Source organism: Saimiri boliviensis, chromosome 5 (genome assembly GCF_048565385.1).
Source record: "Saimiri boliviensis isolate mSaiBol1 chromosome 5, mSaiBol1.pri, whole genome shotgun sequence".
NCBI classification, from domain to species: domain Eukaryota; kingdom Metazoa; phylum Chordata; class Mammalia; order Primates; family Cebidae; genus Saimiri; species Saimiri boliviensis.
In genome coordinates this window covers 129,077,438-129,096,259 of record NC_133453.1, presented here as the reverse complement: position 1 = coordinate 129,096,259, position 18,822 = coordinate 129,077,438, and the positions used below count along the sequence as shown (strand labels likewise).

The 18,822-nt window shown below is 51.0% G+C and overlaps 2 protein-coding genes across 9 annotated transcripts in view; both read right to left on the bottom strand.

The window, feature by feature from the left end:
* CPEB1 (cytoplasmic polyadenylation element binding protein 1) overlaps positions 1-5,595 on the bottom strand; it is a 111,236-nt gene extending 105,641 nt beyond the window's left edge. For 2 of the 7 annotated variants that reach the window (XM_074399956.1, XM_074399957.1), the window contains exon 1: positions 4,833-5,031. In XM_074399956.1, coding sequence (XP_074256057.1) covers positions 4,833-4,847 — 15 coding nt within the window. In that variant the 5' untranslated portion in view covers positions 4,848-5,031. Of the gene's footprint in view, positions 1-4,116; positions 4,180-4,426; positions 4,641-4,832; positions 5,032-5,190 lie in introns of those variants that run through there. The other 5 variants (XM_010350099.3, XM_010350102.3, XM_074399958.1 and 2 more) reach the window with 4 other exon arrangements.
* A 6,996-nt stretch (positions 5,596-12,591) lies between these two features.
* Positions 12,592-18,822, bottom strand: part of AP3B2 (adaptor related protein complex 3 subunit beta 2) — a 43,817-nt gene continuing 37,586 nt past the window's right edge. The window contains exons 17-26 of one of the 2 annotated variants that reach the window (XM_039479856.2): positions 18,254-18,362; positions 17,776-17,899; positions 17,205-17,385; positions 16,966-17,026; positions 16,535-16,641; positions 16,109-16,337; positions 15,589-15,673; positions 15,237-15,334; positions 13,143-13,281; positions 12,592-13,018 (exon numbers count right to left, since the gene is read on the bottom strand). In XM_039479856.2, the coding sequence (XP_039335790.1) occupies positions 12,868-13,018; positions 13,143-13,281; positions 15,237-15,334; positions 15,589-15,673; positions 16,109-16,337; positions 16,535-16,641; positions 16,966-17,026; positions 17,205-17,385; positions 17,776-17,899; positions 18,254-18,362 (1,284 nt within the window). In that variant the 3' untranslated portion in view covers positions 12,592-12,867. Of the gene's footprint in view, positions 13,019-13,142; positions 13,282-13,375; positions 14,530-15,236; positions 15,335-15,588; positions 15,674-16,108; positions 16,338-16,534; positions 16,642-16,965; positions 17,027-17,204; positions 17,386-17,775; positions 17,900-18,253; positions 18,363-18,822 lie in introns of those variants that run through there. The other variant, XM_074399952.1, reaches the window with a different exon arrangement.

The following is an 18,822-nucleotide window of genomic DNA, read 5'->3' as shown; positions in this document are numbered from 1 at the left end:
CACCGGCTTGGGTGACAGAGTGAGACCTTCTCACGAAAAAAAGATAATACAATCTTAAAAGGCTTAAGAAATGGTAAAGGGCACAATCAGAGCTTCTTGGTCTTAATTCGAACAAAAGCAGCACAATTATTTATATAACCACCTCCACCACAACCTTCAAGTCCAAATCCCTTCCTACCCTTAAGCCTCAGGAGCTTTCTGGCAAATTCTCCCCAGAGTCAGTACAGTTTATATACTGCCTCAGAAAAGCAGATTTGCAGAACAGGGTAAGATTAGCACAACTTCTCCACAGAAGAGAAAATAATTTGTTATTTGATCCCATGATTCTTTTACTGCCCCCACCACTAGCTACTAAAGACAACAGTCTAAACATTAATACCTAGGTTTGGTGTGCATTTCTATCTCAAAATGTAAGCCAGAAGTACAAGCACACTAATTAATTTTCCCTTAAAATAAATGTAGCTTTAGAAACTGATTATTTAACTAAGGGACCTGAAACCAATGAATGAGAATGCATGCATAGACAACACCTAACATTATAAATGTGAAAATATTAATAGCAGCAGAGAGTTGCTTTAGTCACCTCACCCTTCACCCTTCCCAGCACACTCCACGCCCCCAAATCCACAAACACTGAACTCATAGCCGAGTGCTTGGCTGGCAAAGGTTGCTAAGAAGCAGCTAGAGGTAAGTAACATTTTAAGTTTCCATCTTTCCAAAAACTTTCTAGGACACAGGTAAGAAAGCTATCTAGCATTAGCTGGGCATGGTGGCAAATGCCTGTAATCCCAGCTACTCAGGAGGCTGAGGCAGGAGAATTGCCTGAACCCAGGAGGCGGAGGTTGCAGTGAGCCGAGATCGCGCCACTGCACTCCAGCCTGGGTAACAAGTGCGAAACTCCGTCTCAAAAAAAAAAAAAGAAAGAAAGAAAGAAAGCTATCTAGCTTGTGTTTGAGTTTGCATTCTCACAGAGAAAAAATTATTTGGCAAAAGCTCTGAATATGCTTTCCACTCCTTTAAATCCTTGGGAATGCAGCCTAGCACTGTGGCTCATGCCTGTAATCCTAGCACTCTAGGTAGCCGAAGTGGGCGGATAACAAGGTCAGGAGTTCAAGACCAGCCTAGCCAATATGGTGAAACCCTGTCTCTACTAAAAATACAAAAATCAGCTGGGCATGGTGGTGCATGCCTATAGTCCCAGCTACTCCCAGGGCTGAGGCAGAACAATCACTTGAACCTGCAAGGCGGAGGTTGCAGTGAGCCTAGATTGCGTTACTGCACTCCAGCCTGGGTGACAGAGCAAGACTGTCTCAAAAAAAAAAAAAAAAATGGGAATGCAATGTAGGAAAAAAAAATGTATATACCCCTTTACATGAGCAACTGCGGCTGTGTACAATGCTGGGATTCTAAGTTTCATCCAGAATTGAAACTCCAGCCCCTCATTTCTGTGGCAGGGTCATTTTATGCCCTGGGAGCTTATCTCAGAAGATTTTACCAAATGCTGCTTTTTAAAAAGTTCTTCTTTTTAACCCTTTATTAATTCTTCCTGGAAATCTAAGAGACAACATTATGGAAATTTGAGCTAAGACAGACAAGGTGAGATTTAGTAAGCACCATTTTACTCTTACAGTTCCTAATACAAGTATATAACTTCAAATTTGCCTTGCCTCAGACAGAAAAAGTTACTGAAATTTTAACTGTCCTGATAAAAGGAGTCTTTTGTGCAGAGGATTGGAAGGGTCACCCCCACAGTGGGAGGAGCCTGCCTTCTCCAGACCTCCAGCTCTCAGGATCAGCTAACTGCCCTGACATACATTGTGGAATGATAGACGCAGCACATTCCTCCCAACATCAGCACTGCTGTACTAACTCTCAGAAGACCCACACTGACTTCTACAGCAACTGGGATTCCTGCCAATGCAGTTAACGTTCACTTTGCCTATAAATGTGACCAGCTCCCAGACCACTACCTTTTTTCTACAGTGTACCTCACCAATAACCCGTTGTTCCTCTGACATAACAGAACACACATAACATAATAGGCTGGGCTATGGCACCAGAAAGACCTAGGTTGACACTCAATTCCATCACTTAACAGCCTTGTGACTTGATTTCTAAGCCTGTTTGCTTTTCTGCAAAATAGGAGGAAAATCCAACAGGGATATTTTAAGACAGACTCCAAACTAGCCTTCAGGTTGAATCCAACATTAAAGACATGTTACGTTTAGTCCATAGTGTTTTAATTTTTTTTAATGCTACACTTAAAAGTCAGGAGATTCATCAAAATAGAGACAGCCAACAATCAGCTAGTGGCTCTTTTCAGAAAAACAAACTTTGTAGCTCAATAGCCATTACCTCTCCTTCCTCCTCCTCCTCTGCTCATTTATGTTACCTCAGGCCCCTGGAGGGTTTGAGTTTGCAACCCATTTTAAAGATTAAGAACACAACTAATGGCTGTGTTCAGTGAAAATGCTTCTTAAGGCAGCTATTACCATTTGCTCCCTAGTGAAGTTCGGTGCTGAGCCTGGAGTCTTACTACTCTATCACGCTCCTCCACTTTTCCCTTCACGGACACTGGTTTGTGCACTACAGTGAAAGAAAAGCCCATGGACCATTCCCCTATCGAATGCCTATGGCCTAACCCAAACTGCAAACGTTCCCACCATCATTCACCACCGGCATCGCTCTGCAACCGCCGACGTGCTGCCCAGGCTGGCACAACCTCCCTGCCACTCGCGGGAGCCTAGGCCAGGGAGTTGTTAATAAGACGAGCCGTTCGGAGGGGGGAAGCGAGGCATTTTTATATTACAAAGGTTGACTTACAGAGCAGTCAACTTCCAAATCCTGTTTCTATAAACTGAGCAGGCGCTACCAGGCCACCCAAAGTTCAAATCGCCGTGACAAAAAATTTAAAAAGCCAAACTCTATAGCAACGTCCTCTGGGAATATAGCTCAGCTCCAAGCCAGCACAGCGGGGACAAGTAAAAGACCAGTGATGAGTCCCCAAAACACGGTCCCCAGGGTTTTCCGACAGTCCCCTGAGCTCCAGAAGCTTTTCTAACTCTGCAGAAAACCAATCGGGAAAACAATCGCCAACCTGAGGTTTCCAAGGTTAGGTTCTGTTTGAATGTTTTATTTTTCACCCCGCGTGTGTCCCTAGACTCAAAGGGAGCAGGAGCCTCAGGGTGCAAACTGTCCTCAGCAGACACTCCTCCCGCTGGCAGGGGACAGCCCCGTCACCTGAGGGGCGGCCAAGAGACGGGCGGTGCACCTGCGCCTTCCAGAACGGGAACCCCACCCACCGGCCCCCCGTCCCCATCAACCACGCAGCCCAGCGGTTGACTCGGGTGCCAGGAGACTACGGGAGGCAGGGCGGTAGCCAGGGAGACCGAGGGAAGCGGCTGCCGGAGAACCGGGGCGCCAGTCGGGGCCGGGCTGCAGGCGCGGGGCGGGGAAGGGGGCCCGGCGGGGGCGCCCCGGCCTCTCAGGGCGGGTTCCGCGGCCGACGCTTCCCCACGGGAGGAACCCCGGCTGACCGCACGGTGCAAGGGGCCAGGCCCGCAGGCAGCAAAGCGCCGCCGAGAAAGCAAGCGCGCGCCCACGAGGGCGCCCGGAAGCCCAGGGGCCGCCCGGCTTTTCTCGGTCGGGTCCCGGGGCCGGCGCGGGGCCGCTCACGGGGCCTTCCGGCCTCCCCGGGCCCCCGGGAAAGGAGGCAGCAACGCCTCGGTCGACCCGACCGCAGAGGCACCCACGAGAGAACAAGCCCCGGGGAATGACGCCGGCGGGGACACCCCAAGGTGAGGGCCCCTCGTGGGCGAGTCCCCCCAGCCCCCGGGTGACCCCGCGCGGGCACAGGCCCGCCCGACCAGTTCGTCAGCGAAGCCGCCCGTCCGCGCCCCGGCCGCTGCTCCACAAACCTGAGGCCGGACCCGAGTCTGGAGACCCGGCCTCGTCCGGCCCTGAGGAGAATGACCAGAACGCCGAGGCCACATGCACCCGCCCGCCGGGCCGCAGGGTCCGCACAGCGCAGCAGCGCGGGCTCCGGCCGCGCCCCGCCGGCGCCACCTCCGCGGCCTGCACGCCCGCCCCTCTCCCACCCACGGCCGCGGGACCCACCTCAGAGCCGACAGCCCCGCGGGTCTCCCGGGTGCGAAGCCCCGCCAGTCTTCCGCCCTCGCGCCACGCGACTCGGCCAGCCTCGCCCCAGGACTCCCGTTCCGGCGCCAAGCGAAGGTGTGAAGCCACGTGACCTGCCCGGGCTCGGGCAGCCGCACGCGGGGCTCGATCCCTCCGCCTTAAAGGGGCCGAGGACGCCGCCGTCGCGGGGCTCTCCACACGCCGCCGGGTCTACGCCGTCAGCAGCCCCGCCCCGTCCCGCCCCGCCCGGCTTCCCCCTCGCCCCGCGGCGAGTGCGACAGAGACCCACCGCGGGACGTGAGCTGCCAGCGCCGGCGGCCTCGGGTGCGACGGCAGGGTGAGAAAGAAGTGTTCTGGGCCCCAGGGCTCCTTTCTGTCCGGTCGGCTCCCGTCTGGACATACGCTCGAGGCCGCCCGGAGGCCGCAGTGCGGCTAGGAGGCCCCACCGGCCACCCCCGCAAGGCTGCGGCGCCTTTAAGCCCAAAGGCCCTGAGTCACGAGGAGGCTCCCTGCCCCCCTCGCCCTCCACCCCTCCACGAGGCCCCACGCCCGCGGGCACGTGACCGCGCCCCGCCCGGGACTCGCGCACGGGGCGGGGGATGGGGTACCGTAGCGCCGGACCCGGCTGCGCGCGGACCGTTAGCTACTGCGGCCGGGACGCGGCCCCGCCCAGGCGAGCGACGGGCGGCTCTTACCAGCGGGAACGCCATGGGGCCGGTGTGGCCCTGCGGGGCTGACGGGCTGGCGGGCCGGCCGGCCGCCGGGCGAGACACGCGCACGCACGTGGGCACTGTTTCTGCAGCGGGCCGCACGCAGCCCCGCACCTCGGCAGCTTATGAAGCTCCACCGAGCCGCTCCTCGGAGCCGCCCCCCGGCCGGATGCGGAGCACCTGTGTCGGCCCCGCCCGGGCCCTCGCCTCCGCCCCCGCGCGCCCCGCCCCTCCCTGCAGGCCGGGCCGAGGAGGGCTCTGCCGCCCACCCGCACGCCGGCGGGGCCTGCCGCTGCTGCTAGCCACAGCCGCCCCCTGGGAGGACCCTGAGCGCGCCACTCACCTAAGTGACCCTGGCCGAGTCGTTGTCTGCCCTGAACCGCAGATCACCCCCTTACGAAAGAGGGCACGATTTACAAGCCCCTGCGAGCGGCGGGATCGCTTTGTCAGTACAGCCGCGTATCCACGCTCCTCTTCCAGTGATCTCTCCAGGGCGAGAGCCAGCCCTGCAGCCTCGGTCCAAACCGTAGCACCCGGGCTCCAGGAGGCGCACGCACTTTAGACTCACTGCTACGTGCGCTGCAGAGGGGGCGGCGGGAGTCAGGACATTCCAGAAAGTTCCAAAGACATCACTGGCCCTCTTTGGACAGGAGTTCCCCGGGGAAACCGCTTCAGACGCTCCCGACAGACCGAAATAGAAAGTTTCACAGAAATAGAACAAGGGACAGGGCGAGGGCTCCAGGCAGGCGTCCTGGGGCAACTGGAGCAGGGGCGGACCGGAAGCCCCAGGCAAACGCAGAGGCGGAGATGGCATTCCAGGCGGGAGACCAAGCAAAGGCAGAGTGAAAGGACTGCACAGAGCGGCCCACTCTGACCGGGACTGAGGATGATGCGAGCTGATACCGCCGGAGGAAGCCTGGGCCGGGTTTGTAAAAGGCCTTTATTCTGCAGACAGCAGGAAACTTAAAAAATTGTGAAAGGGGTTGGCAATTGTCAGGTCTGTTTTAAGGTATTACTGGAGACTTAGAAGAGGTTGGACAGCCCAGGCGCGGTGGCTCACTCCTGTAATCCCAGCATTTTGGGAGGCCGAGTTGGGCGGATCACCTGAGGTCGGGAGTTTGAGACCAACCTGACCAACATGGGGAAATCTCCTCTCTACTGAAAAGAAAAAAAAAAAAAAAAAGCAAAATTAGCCAGGCTTGGTGGTGCTTGTCTGTAATCCCAGCTACTCAGGAGGCTGAGGTAGGAGAATCGCTTGAACCCGGGAGGTGGAGGTTGCGGTGAGCCGAGATTGCGCCATTGCACTCCATCCTAGGCAACAAGAGTGAAACTCCGTCTCAAAGAAGAGGTTGTATGTAAAAGGGGGAAAACAAGGGACCAGAGTTTATTGAGCATTGTTAACTGTCTTACATGTGTCAGGTTATCATGATACTATTTAATAAGCACTTACTATGCTCCCGGCTACTCCTGGCACTTAGGGAAGATGGTACTGCCGCCTTCCTGGCCTGGCTATAATGGCTAAAGGGAGACGGGCAGTTAACTGTCAGTTTCTGCCTCAGGTGATGGAGAAAGAAGAAACTGATGGTGTAGTCTAGTGTTTCAGAGGATTAACGAGGGAAGGAAACTGATGGTGTAGTCTAGTGTTTCAGAGGATTAATGGGGGAAGGATGGTGAGCCTAAGAGCAGAAATCCACAGCCAGGGGCGGCGGGTCACACCTGTAATCCTAGCATTTTCGGAGGGTGAGCCAGGCAGATCATGAGGTCAGGAAATCTAGACCATCCTGGCTAACACGGTGAAACCCCCTCTCTCCTAAAAATACAAAAAAATTAACCGGGCATGGTGGTGTGCGCCTGTAGTCCCAGCTGCTTGGGAGGCTGAAGCAGGAGAATCACTTCAACCTGGGAGGCATAGGTTGCAGTGAGCCAAGGTCATGCCACTGCACTCCAGTCTGGGCAACAGAGCAAGAATCCATCTCAAAAAAAAAAAAAAGAAAGAAAGAAAAAGAAAAAAGAAAAGAACTCTACGAGGGAGTGAGTGACAGTGGGATTTGGCCAGTCTCCATCCACTTGTAGGTCTATCTACTTGCAGGAGCTTTTTTGGGTTACTGAGTTCATGGGCAGAAAGAGTGATGACCACAGGGACAAGGCAGGAGCAACTTTGCTGGGACCTCTCCCTCTTGAGCCATGTTTTCTCCAGGAGCAGACCACCCCTGAGTCTTGTCCTGCCCCACAAGCAGGGTAGGACAGTTGCTTGTCCTCTGAGAGGGTACCACACCCAGATACCTACAGCACAGGAGCCAAGTGAGGGTGGGTGACAATACTGAAGGTCCAAGGCACACCCAAAGGGGCCGTTAGCTGGGGAGCACCATGTAGAAATGAGGTTCCAGCCCAGCCAGATCTTTCAAGCTGGAAGTACTTTTTTAAGTGTAACCTTTAATGTGAATTTTAAAGTTGGTTACTAATCCAAATGATAAGAGCCAAACCCAGCATGTCCAAGGGCCCCCTGCAGCTCACTGGCTGCCAGTTTGTGATCCTTGACATCCTTTCCTCCTCTGTGACCCAAAAGCTGAGCAAGATAAGAATCTGAAACTCAGAATAGTGCCCAAGGGAATGGGTGTCTGGAAGCCCTTTTCATATTTCAAAATTCTCAACCATTAAGAAAAGAAAGGCATCTTTCAAGAGACTTGGAACAGAAATTTCTGCTGCCCAAAATCTCTCTTCCTAAACTTTCTGTTGCAGGTAATAATAATAGCTCGTCTTCAGTGATGGTTCACTATGCATGTGGCAAAGTTCTAAGTGCTTTACCTATGTTACCTCATTTTGCAGATGAGACTGAAGCTCAGTGAAGTTCAGTAAATTGCCAAAGACTCCCAGCTAAAAGTGGCAGAGCAAGGACTCAAACCAAGGCAGACTTCTGGTTTCAGAGCCTTTCAAGTGCTAACCAGGTGAGAATAAAACTTCCAACACGCTTATGTGTGTGCTTCTCTGTGAATGACCCCAGAGCTGACTGCAGATGTTGAGGGAAGAGGTAAATTTGACAAAATACAGTCATGACCTGAGGTGTGAGCGAGTCCTTGCTCCCTGCCTGCACTTGGCTAGGCCTGCAGGTCATACAAGAAGAATAGTCCCTCTGAAGGTGTCCATAATCCCCTGGGCAGGGTACGGAAAGTCACATAGGTGAATATATTAAATGACTTAGTAAGGTCCCCACACTGGTCACTGGCAGAAGTAGCAGGAACAAATAGGCAGCATTATCTATTCTCCCAGTCAACAAACAGCCTTTGAGCCCAGCTATGCCTGGCACTGTCTCTGCAGTCAAGCCCCAGACTTACAATACAGGTTTTAAATCGAACTATAATTAGTTGGACTACATTTTAAATATATGTACTAGGGAAACAGGAGGGACCTTGTAGTCTCGTATATGCTCAGGTGTTCAGTGCTTCCACAGCAGGCAGAGAGCTAAAAGAAAAGAGGAGTTTGCCAGGAGAAAATAATTTCCTGGTTGTAAAAGATTAGAAAAGGAATTCACTTAGGAGCTCAAGACCACAAGGTAGACACAGTCTCTGCTCAAGTTTTGCCAAGCTCTGTACAGAAGAAATCATGTTGTTTGTTTTTTTCAAGTTCCTTTTAAGTGGGATAAAAGAGTGGATTGGCCCCACATTTTATCTTACATAAAAGTAAGTTAAAAATACAATTCTAGGCCAGGGGCAGTGACTCACACCTGTAATGCCAGCACTTTGGGAGGCTGAGGAGAGCAGATCATGAGGTCAGGAGTTCAAGACCAGCCTGACCAACATGGTCAGGTTAAAATATTAGCTAGGTATGGTGGCACATGCCTGTAATCCCAGCTACTCAGGAGGCTAAAGCAGGAGAATCCCTTGAACCCAGGAGGCACAGGTTGTGGTGAGCCAAGATTGCACCATTGCCCTCCAGCCTAGGTGACAGAGCAAGACTCCATCTCAAAATAATAAAATAAATAAATATAATTCTGAAAAGCTTTACTTAGAATTTTTTTAGAAGAAAATATAGGAGAATTTTTTTAACCTCAGCCTGTGGATGAATTTTGTAAATTAGGAACAGTAAGCACAAGATATAAAGGAAGATAATACATTTAACCACACTGGAATTAAAAATTTTGGTTTACTAAAAGATATTGCTGAAAGCTTGAAAAGACAAGCCATAGACTGGAAGAAGATATTTGTAATCCACATATCTTCAAAGGACTAGTTTCCAGACTGTGTAAGAACTTCTGGCCTGGCATAGTGGCTCATGCCTGTAATCCTCCCAGCATTTTGGGAGGCCGAGGAAGGTGGATCACAAGGTCAGGAAATCAAGACCAGCCTGGCCAAGATAGTCCCCATGTCTACTAAAAATACAAAAATTAGCCAGGTGCGGTTGCAGGTGCCTGTAATCCCAGCTACTTGGGAGGCTGAGGCAGGAGAACTGCTTGAACCCAGGCAGGAGAGGTTGCAGCAAGCCTAGATGGTGCTACTGCACTCCAGCCTGGGTGATAGAATGAGACTGTCTCCAAAAAAAAAAAAAAAAGAACTTCTATGATCAATGAGGAAAAAAAACACAACTCCATAGATAAATGGGCAGAAGATGGGAATAGACAGTTGACAGGAGTGAAAATCCAAATGGCCAACAAACATACCAGTAGATACCTACCCTCATCAGTAACCAGGGAAATGCAAATGAAGCACAGCCAGATGCCTTGCTACACTTTTCAAATGGAAAAAATGATCAAGTCTCACTGTCCCAATAGCAGGATCACTGCCAGTAAGGGCGTAAACTGGTTCAGCTACTTAGGTGTGTGCTTTTATGTTTTACATCTTTCAAGGGGGAGATGACAGTGTATAGAGTGCACAGCTCTTAAGTGTATACCATAAGGTGACCGCCACCCGCATCAAGACATAGAATCTCTCTCGAACCCCTGTTGGGTTCCATCATGCCCCTTCCCACTTTATACCTCCCTCCCCAAGGTACTGTTATTCTTACTGCTTTTCATGACAGATTTAACCTGTTCTAAACTTCATAGAAGTTTTGGTTTTTTTCATTCAACAAACCTGTGAGATCCATCCATCCATGTTGTTGCATGTAGGAGTAGTTTGTTCCTTTGTGTTGCTAAGTAGTATTCCATTGTATAGCTATAACATAGTTTATTTCTGTATAGTCTTATTGATTGAAATTTGAATTCTTTCCAGTTTGGGGTCTTTTATGAATAAAGCTGCTAGAAATATCCTTGATGTGAAGTTTGGCAACTCTGTTGAGCAATTTGGATTCTCCAGTTAACTTGAAAAAGTGTGTACTCACCAGACACGGTGGCTCACACCTGTAATCACAGCACTTTGGGAGGCTGAGACAGGCGAATCACAAGGCCAGGAGTTCAACAGCAGCCTGACCAACATGGTGAAACTTAGCTGGAGCATAGTGGCACACGCCTGTAATCCTAGCTACTCAGGAGGCTGAGGCAGGAGAATCACTTGAATCTGGGAGGAGGAGATTGCAGTGAGCCAAAATGGCGCCACTGTACTCCATCTGCAATCCTAGGCAACAGAGCGAGACTCCATCTCAAAAAAAAAAGTGTATACTCTATGACCCAGCAATTTAATTCCTAGGAAAATACGTTATGGAAACTTTCATGTGTGTTAAGTGGCACAAGTAAAAATGCCCGTAGCTGTTTTGTTAATTAATAGTTGTAAAAACGAAATAAAATAACAATCTTAAATGCCCACCAACAGAAGAGTGGATCAATAAATTATGGTATAGTCATACAATGGAATACTATATATAAGTAAAAGTAAATGAAATATAGCGAATTATATCAATATGACTCACAAACAATAGTGAAAAAGGAGGATGTAGGAGAAAACATACTCTAAGATGCCATTGGTATAAAATTTGAAAATGTGTAGTACCCACCACTATCACAAAGTATAGTACTACATATTGTTCAGGAACACATCTGTATATAGTGAAAGTACAAAAAATGCATGGCATTGATAAACAGAACACTCAGAATGATGACTTGTTTCAGGTAGGAAAGGAAGCAGTCACGAAATGAGGGATATAGGGGACATTGATGAGCACTGAATTGATGGGTGCTTCAGTTCTTAAGTTGGGTGATTATGTTAGTCTTTAAACTTGAAATACATAATATTTTAAAGAGACGGAGATGGGAGTAATTAAGGGCAGTGATGTGCTGGTAAATGGCTGGGGGAGGAAAGTGATTTGTAGCAATTGGCTGGGGGAAGGAAGTGATTTGTAGCATTTGCCTCTTAGGTGACATAAAAACTCCCACCATGGCTGATTTCAAATTGTCTGTGTGACATCATCTGACTCACAAAATTCCTGAACATGTAATAACATTCAGCCCTTATGAGCCAGTAGAAGCCAGCTCAGGCATACCACTCAGACACTGAATGTGGGAGCAGAGTGCTCTGAAGGCCAGAGCCGGGGACCCAGGCTCCCTGAGGGCTTTCCCAACAACCTAGGAGATGGATGGAAGTCTCGATTGTATTATTTGTTTATTGCTGTTAAGTTACCCCTACAGCTAAGCAGCTTAAAACAACAACTATTTGTTATCTTGCACAATTTCTGGGAGTCGGGAATTGGAGAATGACTTAGTTGGCTAGTTCTGGCTCAGAATCTCTCATGAGGTTGCAGTCCTGATGTCAGCCACAACTGCAGTAACTTGAAGCTTTGCCTTGGGCCGGAAGATCAGCTTCCAAGCTCACTCAAGTGGGTGCTGACAAAAGCCTCAGTTCCTTGTCACGTCGCCATTCTTCTGTTTCTTTACTTCCCTGGTAAACTTGCTTTCACTTTATTATTATGATTATTATGATCATTTGAGATGGAGTCTCGCTGTTGCCCAGGCTGGAGTGCAATAGCGTGATCTCGACTCACTGCAACCTCCACCTCCCAGGTTCAAGCTGTTCTCCTGCCTCAGCCTCTCAAGTAGCTGGAATTACAGGCACTCGCCACCACGCCCAGCTAATTTTTTTAATCTTTAGTAGAGATGAGGTTTCACCATGTTGGCCAGGCTGGTCTTGAACTCCTGACCTCATGATCCACCCGCCTTAGCTTCCTAAAGTGCTGGGATTACAGGTGTGAGCCACCGTGCCCACCCGGCTGCTTTCACTTAAAAAAAAAAAAAAAAAAAAAAAAAAGGAATGCAGAATTTCAGGCCCCACCATAGGCCTACTGATAGAATCTGCATGTAATTGGATCCCCAGGTGACTTGACACAAAGCGGTTTGAGAAGCACAATTATACATCTTCTATTCTTCCACTAAGATGACCAGTGGGTCAGTACTCCAGCCAGTGGGTCAGTACTCAAGCCAGGTGTGGCCTTCAGGTACCCTAATGGGAGGTAGTTGACATATGTTGAACTGAGCACCTGTGTTTGGCGAACTCCCCATGCTGTAAGTCCTTCCTTCCCAAGGGCCCATAAGGAGAACTAAGGGGGTCTGCCAGCCATTGGAGAGGACTTGTTTTTGCCGAGGCTATTAAAAGGACTAAGGTGCTCTTCCAGCTCTGCCTTCCCATCCCGGCCCAGATGTTGCTTCCACAGGGATGCCTCCAGACTCCTAGGCATCCTGACCCAGAGATGGTCACCTTGGGGATTCAACTAGAGCTGTTCCTGAGAAGTAGTCACAGCTTTCCCTACAAGGTCACAAGAGCCAGATACTGTCACCCTGAGCAGCTGTCCCCCAAACCCCTATAAGGAAAGTCAAGCCAGCATCTAGGGAGAAGACATTTTATTGAGACTGCTATATAAATAGCTACAGAAAGCTGGGAGGACCAAAGGGAGTGGCTGCCATCTCCTTCTGCACAAATCACTAAGGAACCCATGGGGAGAGGATTAGGAGGTCCTGGTTTTCCAGAGGGAGAGAGAACACCCTGAATGCTATCTGGCATGAGGAGGTTGATGAGAAAGTGAGAAAGGTGAGAGGGACTGACAGCCCAGATGTCGTGGGGGAGGTATAGATGGGAGCCAAAGAGGTCACAGCATTTTGAAGTCATTGGGTCAGAGCCTGTATCACATCCTTCACCAGCATGGTGCCAATCACCATTTTCTCACTGTTGACAGTCAGCTGGGCAGCTCCAGCTGGCCGAGCATCCAGGGTCAGCAGAACGAGGCTCCCACTGGTTAGTGTCCTCCCTGCAAACCTGAGGTGGGAGTAGAAGAAGGGATGGGGAAGAGCTGCTAAGGGTGACTGTGTTTGGAAGGGGCTCAGTGCCTGGGGCTCCTCCTTCAAACCAGGATCCCCATGCTCATTATTTCCCCTAGTACCTGTACTCATCAGATGTCCCACAAGGAACACGACCCAGGTTGGCAGTGGTGGTCACTTTCTGCACCACAATGTGGTCACTCCGACAGGCGTCTGGCAGCATGAGCTTCTCTGTGATCTCATTCATGCCCATCAGCTTTCCTGGGGGCAGAGGTTGTGATGAGGACAGAAGCCGTGGGGACAGAGGCGAGCACCTGGATCTGCTTAGTGAGCATCAAGTTCTCCCAGGCTGGGAAGGTATCATGCAAAGGGCAGGTCAGAATCTCCGACATCAGTCTTGGTGTGGGGGGCCTTCCCTCTCAGAAGGGGCCCTCCTTCAGGAAGCCCTTGTCAGCCTCTTTCTCCCTCCCACTCAGGGCTTTATCCACGTTGTTACCAAAGACTGATTTGGCACTTTCTCCATCAGACATCTGCGCTACCAGCCCCTTGAGAGTGGTCATAGAGTTCTTAAGAGGTTCGCCCATCCTGGACCTCACACCCTTTCATCTTTCTTGGCGGGGGGCCTCCAACCAACATTCAACTCCCACCCAGCTCCTGGATGCTGAGCTCTCACAAAGAGATCACAGGTGGCTGTTGTGATCTCCTGGCTTGAGTCCAGTAGCCACATGCAGCATTCACAGGTACATTCCTAATTGTACCTCTGCGGCAGCAGCTCCAGACCTAGCCAGGGCTCCTGAAGCCCCCAAACACTCAAAGCACCCCCAGAACTCATTCTGCAGGACTGACTGCTCTCCCCTCACACGCTCTAGGCCTCCCATGGGAGCCCCTCCATCTGCCCTCCTGCACATCAACAGGAGTGCTTCTCTTCAGCCTCTATTTCCTTCCTCTGTTTCTTCCCCCAGTCTTCACCTCCTTTCAGAAACTGACATCCCTCTCGTTTCTTCCATCCCCTTCATTCCTGACTAATAACATTTTCTTGTCTTTGTTCCTTGCATCTGTTCAAGTGTCCCTGTTTCTAAATAATCCTTTTTAGAAGTGACATCCATTCTTCATTGTGCTAATGCCCTATCTCCTTCCTCATTCATGACTAAAGTCCTTCAAAGAGGACTCCGTTTACTTGAGCCCTGGTCTCCCTCAGCCCACTCCAATTGGCCTCTTCCCTCCTTTAGCAGTGACCCTCTCTCCCTAACATTGGCAGTAGCCTTCTATATGCTCAATCTGAAGGTCTTCGGTAACTGTGGCTTGCAGACATCTTCTGCCTTGTTTCTCCTGGTTCTCCTCTCACCTCTCCCTTTGTTCCTTTTCCTCTTTCTTCTGCAGAATTTAGGTTTTCCCCCAAGGTTCTGTCTTTGGCCTTCCTATTTTCTCCCGCCTCCCAGAGCGATCTCATTCATATTCACAGCTTCCATTACCACCTCTATGCTCGTGACTCCAGCTTCAAAGTGTTTCCTGGGCAAAGACCCATAATTTCAATTGCATACTAAATATGTTCTCCTGAATTTTCCAAATGCATTTCAAAATCAGTTTATCCAAAACTATCCATATCTTCCCTCCTCCCTTGCCCAAGCCACTCTTCTTTCTTCTAGGCCAGAGGTTTTGCAGATTACAGCCTGCAGGCTAAATCCAGCCCACCACCTGTATGACCCACAATGTTTTAAATATTTTTTTAAATGTTGGGGAAGAAATCAAAGAAGATTAATATTTCATGACACATGAAAATTACGAAATTTAAACTTGTGTCTATAAATATAAATGGAAATTTCTTGAAACACAGCCATACTCATTAATTTACATACTGTCTATGGCTGCTTTTATGTTTCAAGAGCCGCAGTCATGTTGTAACCGCAAGAGAGACCATGTGATTCTCAAAGCCTAAATCATTTATCTTTGGCCCATTATAGAAAAAGTTTTGCAAGCCGGGTGCAGTGGCTCAGGCCTGTAATCCTAGCACTTTGGGAGGCTGAGGTGGGTGGATCACCTGAGGTCAGGAGTTCAAGACCAGCCTGGCCATCATGGTAAAACCCCATCTTTAAAAAAATAAAAATAAAGTTTGCTGACCCCTAATCTAGATGAAGGACACCACCATTGTCCCTACCATCCAAGCTGGACAAGCGTCTATACCTCCCTCTCTGCCCATTCCCAGGGGGAGGACTCACCCTGTTCTTTCTTAAACTCATTTTCACTCATGAACACAGGGGCCATCAGCTCCCCAACAGGTGGCTGAATGGAGACGTAGAACTGTCGGGTCTGGGTGCTGGGAAGGGTGGGAGGAAAGAGAGGGAGAAGAGGTAAGGCCAGCTTCTCTCCCCTCACCCCCCACCCTGTGTAGAGGCATGGCTTGGATACACTGAGAGAGTGACGTCAGGAATGAGGGCCTGAGATGGCTTCCAGACCCACCTAGTCATGATACGATGTATCCCCACTAACCACCACCTCCATCTCCGTTTCACTGTTACCCTGTCTCTCTCCAGCCCACCCTCTCACCCACACCTCAAATTGGACACATACCACAGCTGGAAGTTGGCTGCCTGGGTTGAGTCACAGAAATTAATGCCCATTACAGCAGTGGTAGATTCTCCAGGTGCCAGGGACTCTGAAATAGTGTAAGGCAGTGAAGGGGAGAGGGAGGGCCACCATCACCTGATAGGTCTAGAACCCAGCCTGGTCCTCCCCTCCAGTGTCACAGCTGACCAGTCATCTATAGAATCCTGGCTTTTTTGGCCCCTGGAGACTGTTCCTGGGTACCTGCTGAACTCTTTAAGCACCTTTCCCTACTCACCCTCACCACATTCAAGTTAGTCCTGAAAAAAACCAAGGCCCAAATCTGCTTCTGCAAGCACCTCCCACCCTGATATGAACTTGCTTGTTTCATAATCTGCCTTGTCCACCAGAGTGTGGATCATGTTAGATGCTATCTCTGTGCCTCCCACAGCTTGGCCCCTGGCCTGGCACAAGTAGGGTATCAACAACCACAGAAAGACTGACTCTGCCCAGGAGCCTCCTCCACCCCATCCAAAGCCCTTCGCACCAATTTCAGGAAATTCTTGGATGCTGATGCCAGCAGGCAGTTTGGAGGTGCCCAAACGCAGGCCTTTGATGGGGGTATCAGAGCTGTTGGAGAAGTGGATGTGCACAGACACCATGTGGGGGTCCCCGGAGAAAGGCTGGCGGCTGAAGGTGTAGTCCACAGCCAGCCCCTCGCCAGCTACCCGGTGCAGCAGCTCCTGCCGCCCAACACCCGACACTGGACTCAGAAGCTAGAGTGGAGGGGGAAGGAAGGACAGAACTGAGCAAGACGGAGGGAGTCTGTCATAGCATTGTCCCCTAGGGCCATCCAGCAACTGGAACTCAAAGCTATCACATCTTCTATCATGTCTTCCCACACATCCACACCATAGGGTGCAGAACAGGAATGTATCCCTGTCCAGCCCAGTCCCTCTTCCATCCCACTCACCGACGGTACCAGGGTGGAGTCTGTGAGTGTCAGGCCTTCCAGGTCAGCAGCCAGACTGGTAGACACAATTGCTGGGGGAGACACAGGCTGAACACTGGGAGGAGTGACTGTGGGAGTAAATAAGACTATGATGAGGGGCAAAGTGAAGGTGGCTTGGGTTGAGCAGGGAGTCTAGGGATCAAGGAGCAAACATTTCAGCACCATGGACAGCGGGGGGCACATGGCTGCCTGGAGGCTCTTGCCAAAATACCCATCTCTAGATCTCAACCCCAGACATGGGGAGGTCAGCTCTGCTGTCCTCTCAGGCCTGAAGATGTGTTCGGTCTGCTCCCCTGCTCCCACGAGACCTGAGGAACCTGATCCAGAGTACCCATGGGTCATTCTAAGTCATGCTCCCCAGGTCTCCTTTCCCCTGTGACCACCAAACTTACAGTCCTCTAGATCAAGAAGGGAGATCTCCTTGGCTGCAGGCGCACTTTTGCTGCTGGGAGGCTGAAAGAAAAAAATGGGATGTGGTGTGGGGAAGGGGAGCACTTCGGCATGTTCTGGGTTGGGTAGAAGATATCATGGTCTGTTCTGGATGGAAGGGAGGTAGATGTCTGGGCCTGGCCCAGAGGGTGGGGAGGCCCTGGCCCATGAGCACACCCCCACTCTGCCCCAAGGCTCTCACTGTTTTCCTTCTCCAGGAGGCAGGTTCCAACTGCTCCTCCTCGGACTCCGATGTCATCTCAGACTCCGATGAGCTGCTGCTGGAATCGCTGCCCTCATTGGAGGATGACACTTCTCCTTTTCCCTCTGGCACCTTCTTCTTCTTTGTCTTCCTCTTCTCACCATCTTCCTCACTCTGTTCACTGAATAAGAGTGGAAAAGGTGGACTCGGGCCTGGCCTGGACACCCCTTCCTTGCTTCACAGAAGCAGGAGAAATGCTGAAAAGCTGGAGTGGAGTAGGGAGCCTGGGCCAGGAGGGTTCACACCTGAGTTCCTATGGCAGAGCCCCAGTGAGCACTTGAAGCCAGCTTGTGCCAGCTCAGGCTCCAGGCCCCTGGTTACTTTTCGGTACCACCCTATGAGGCCTCAGAGATCTGTAGCCAGCCAAAGCAGTCGTCATGTGAGCTGACAGCCCCAGCCAGCTAATGAGGGTCCCGGGGGCTCTTAGAAGACTGGTTAAAGTTCAGTGCTAGCCCTTCTTTCCAGGGGAGCCCCCTGAACCCACCAGCCATCTGCTCAGTTCCCCTCTCACCTCTCGCTGCCTCTCACTTTCTCCTCATCCTCATCTTGGTCTTCATTGTCAGACTCACTGCTGGACTCCCCAGAGCCGCTCTCGCTGCTGCTCTTACTGTCTGATTCACTCTCAGACTCAGGTTCTGTGGAGGAACGATATGAGGCCTCCTCCCTCATATGCAGGCCTCCTTGGATCTGAAGCAGGCACCTGGGTTCTAGCTTCAGACTCAGTACTAAAGCCTCAAACTTCTCCGACCTGCCCCCAGCACTATATGCCAGCTGAAACTAATAGAAACACAGATGGACTCCACGGATAGAAACCTGCTCAAGCACACACACCTGGGATATGAATCCCTCAGGTGCACAAACAGAACTCACAGCAGGTGCACACCCCTGGACACATGACCATATGACCATATACATACACCCCCCATATAATCAGTCACACAGATGCATGGGCAGGAGCACAGAGGACCCCAGCTCTGCCATCTGCTCACCACTGTCTGCAGACTCCGTGGGGCCTGACTCCCCCTCGGAGTCTGAGTAGAAGGGTTTTTCCTTCTCCTTCCTCTTCTCCCGATTTGAGCATTTGGTCCATTCCGGTACCTGGAGATGGGGGTACGGTGCAGGGTCATTTCATCATGGTTGAGGAGAAGGCAGGCAGGCACAGGCCCTTCTTACCCTTTATTCCACTTCTTTGCGAGGCCCTACCTGGTCTTGTCCCACAAAGAGAATAACAGAGGAGGAAGAAAGGGACATTGTCCATGGAGAAGAAGGGATGCTATTCACAGGGGAGCACTGCCAAACCAAGGTGGAAACAGAGCATGGGAAGGCACAGGAACACAACACACAGGGGAAGCAGAGGGACACAGGGCAGGGAGGAGAGCACACAGCACACGGAGGTGGGACCTCAGTGTATTCGCCCAACAGGCCCACGTGGGTCTCAATAAGGGAGAGATCTTCTTCCTGTGTGTGGGGAGGGTGTCAGGAGGGCTGGGCCAGCACTGCCAGGGCTCCCTACTCTCTGCCCTCACCAACACACACACATCAAACCTCCACCCCACTG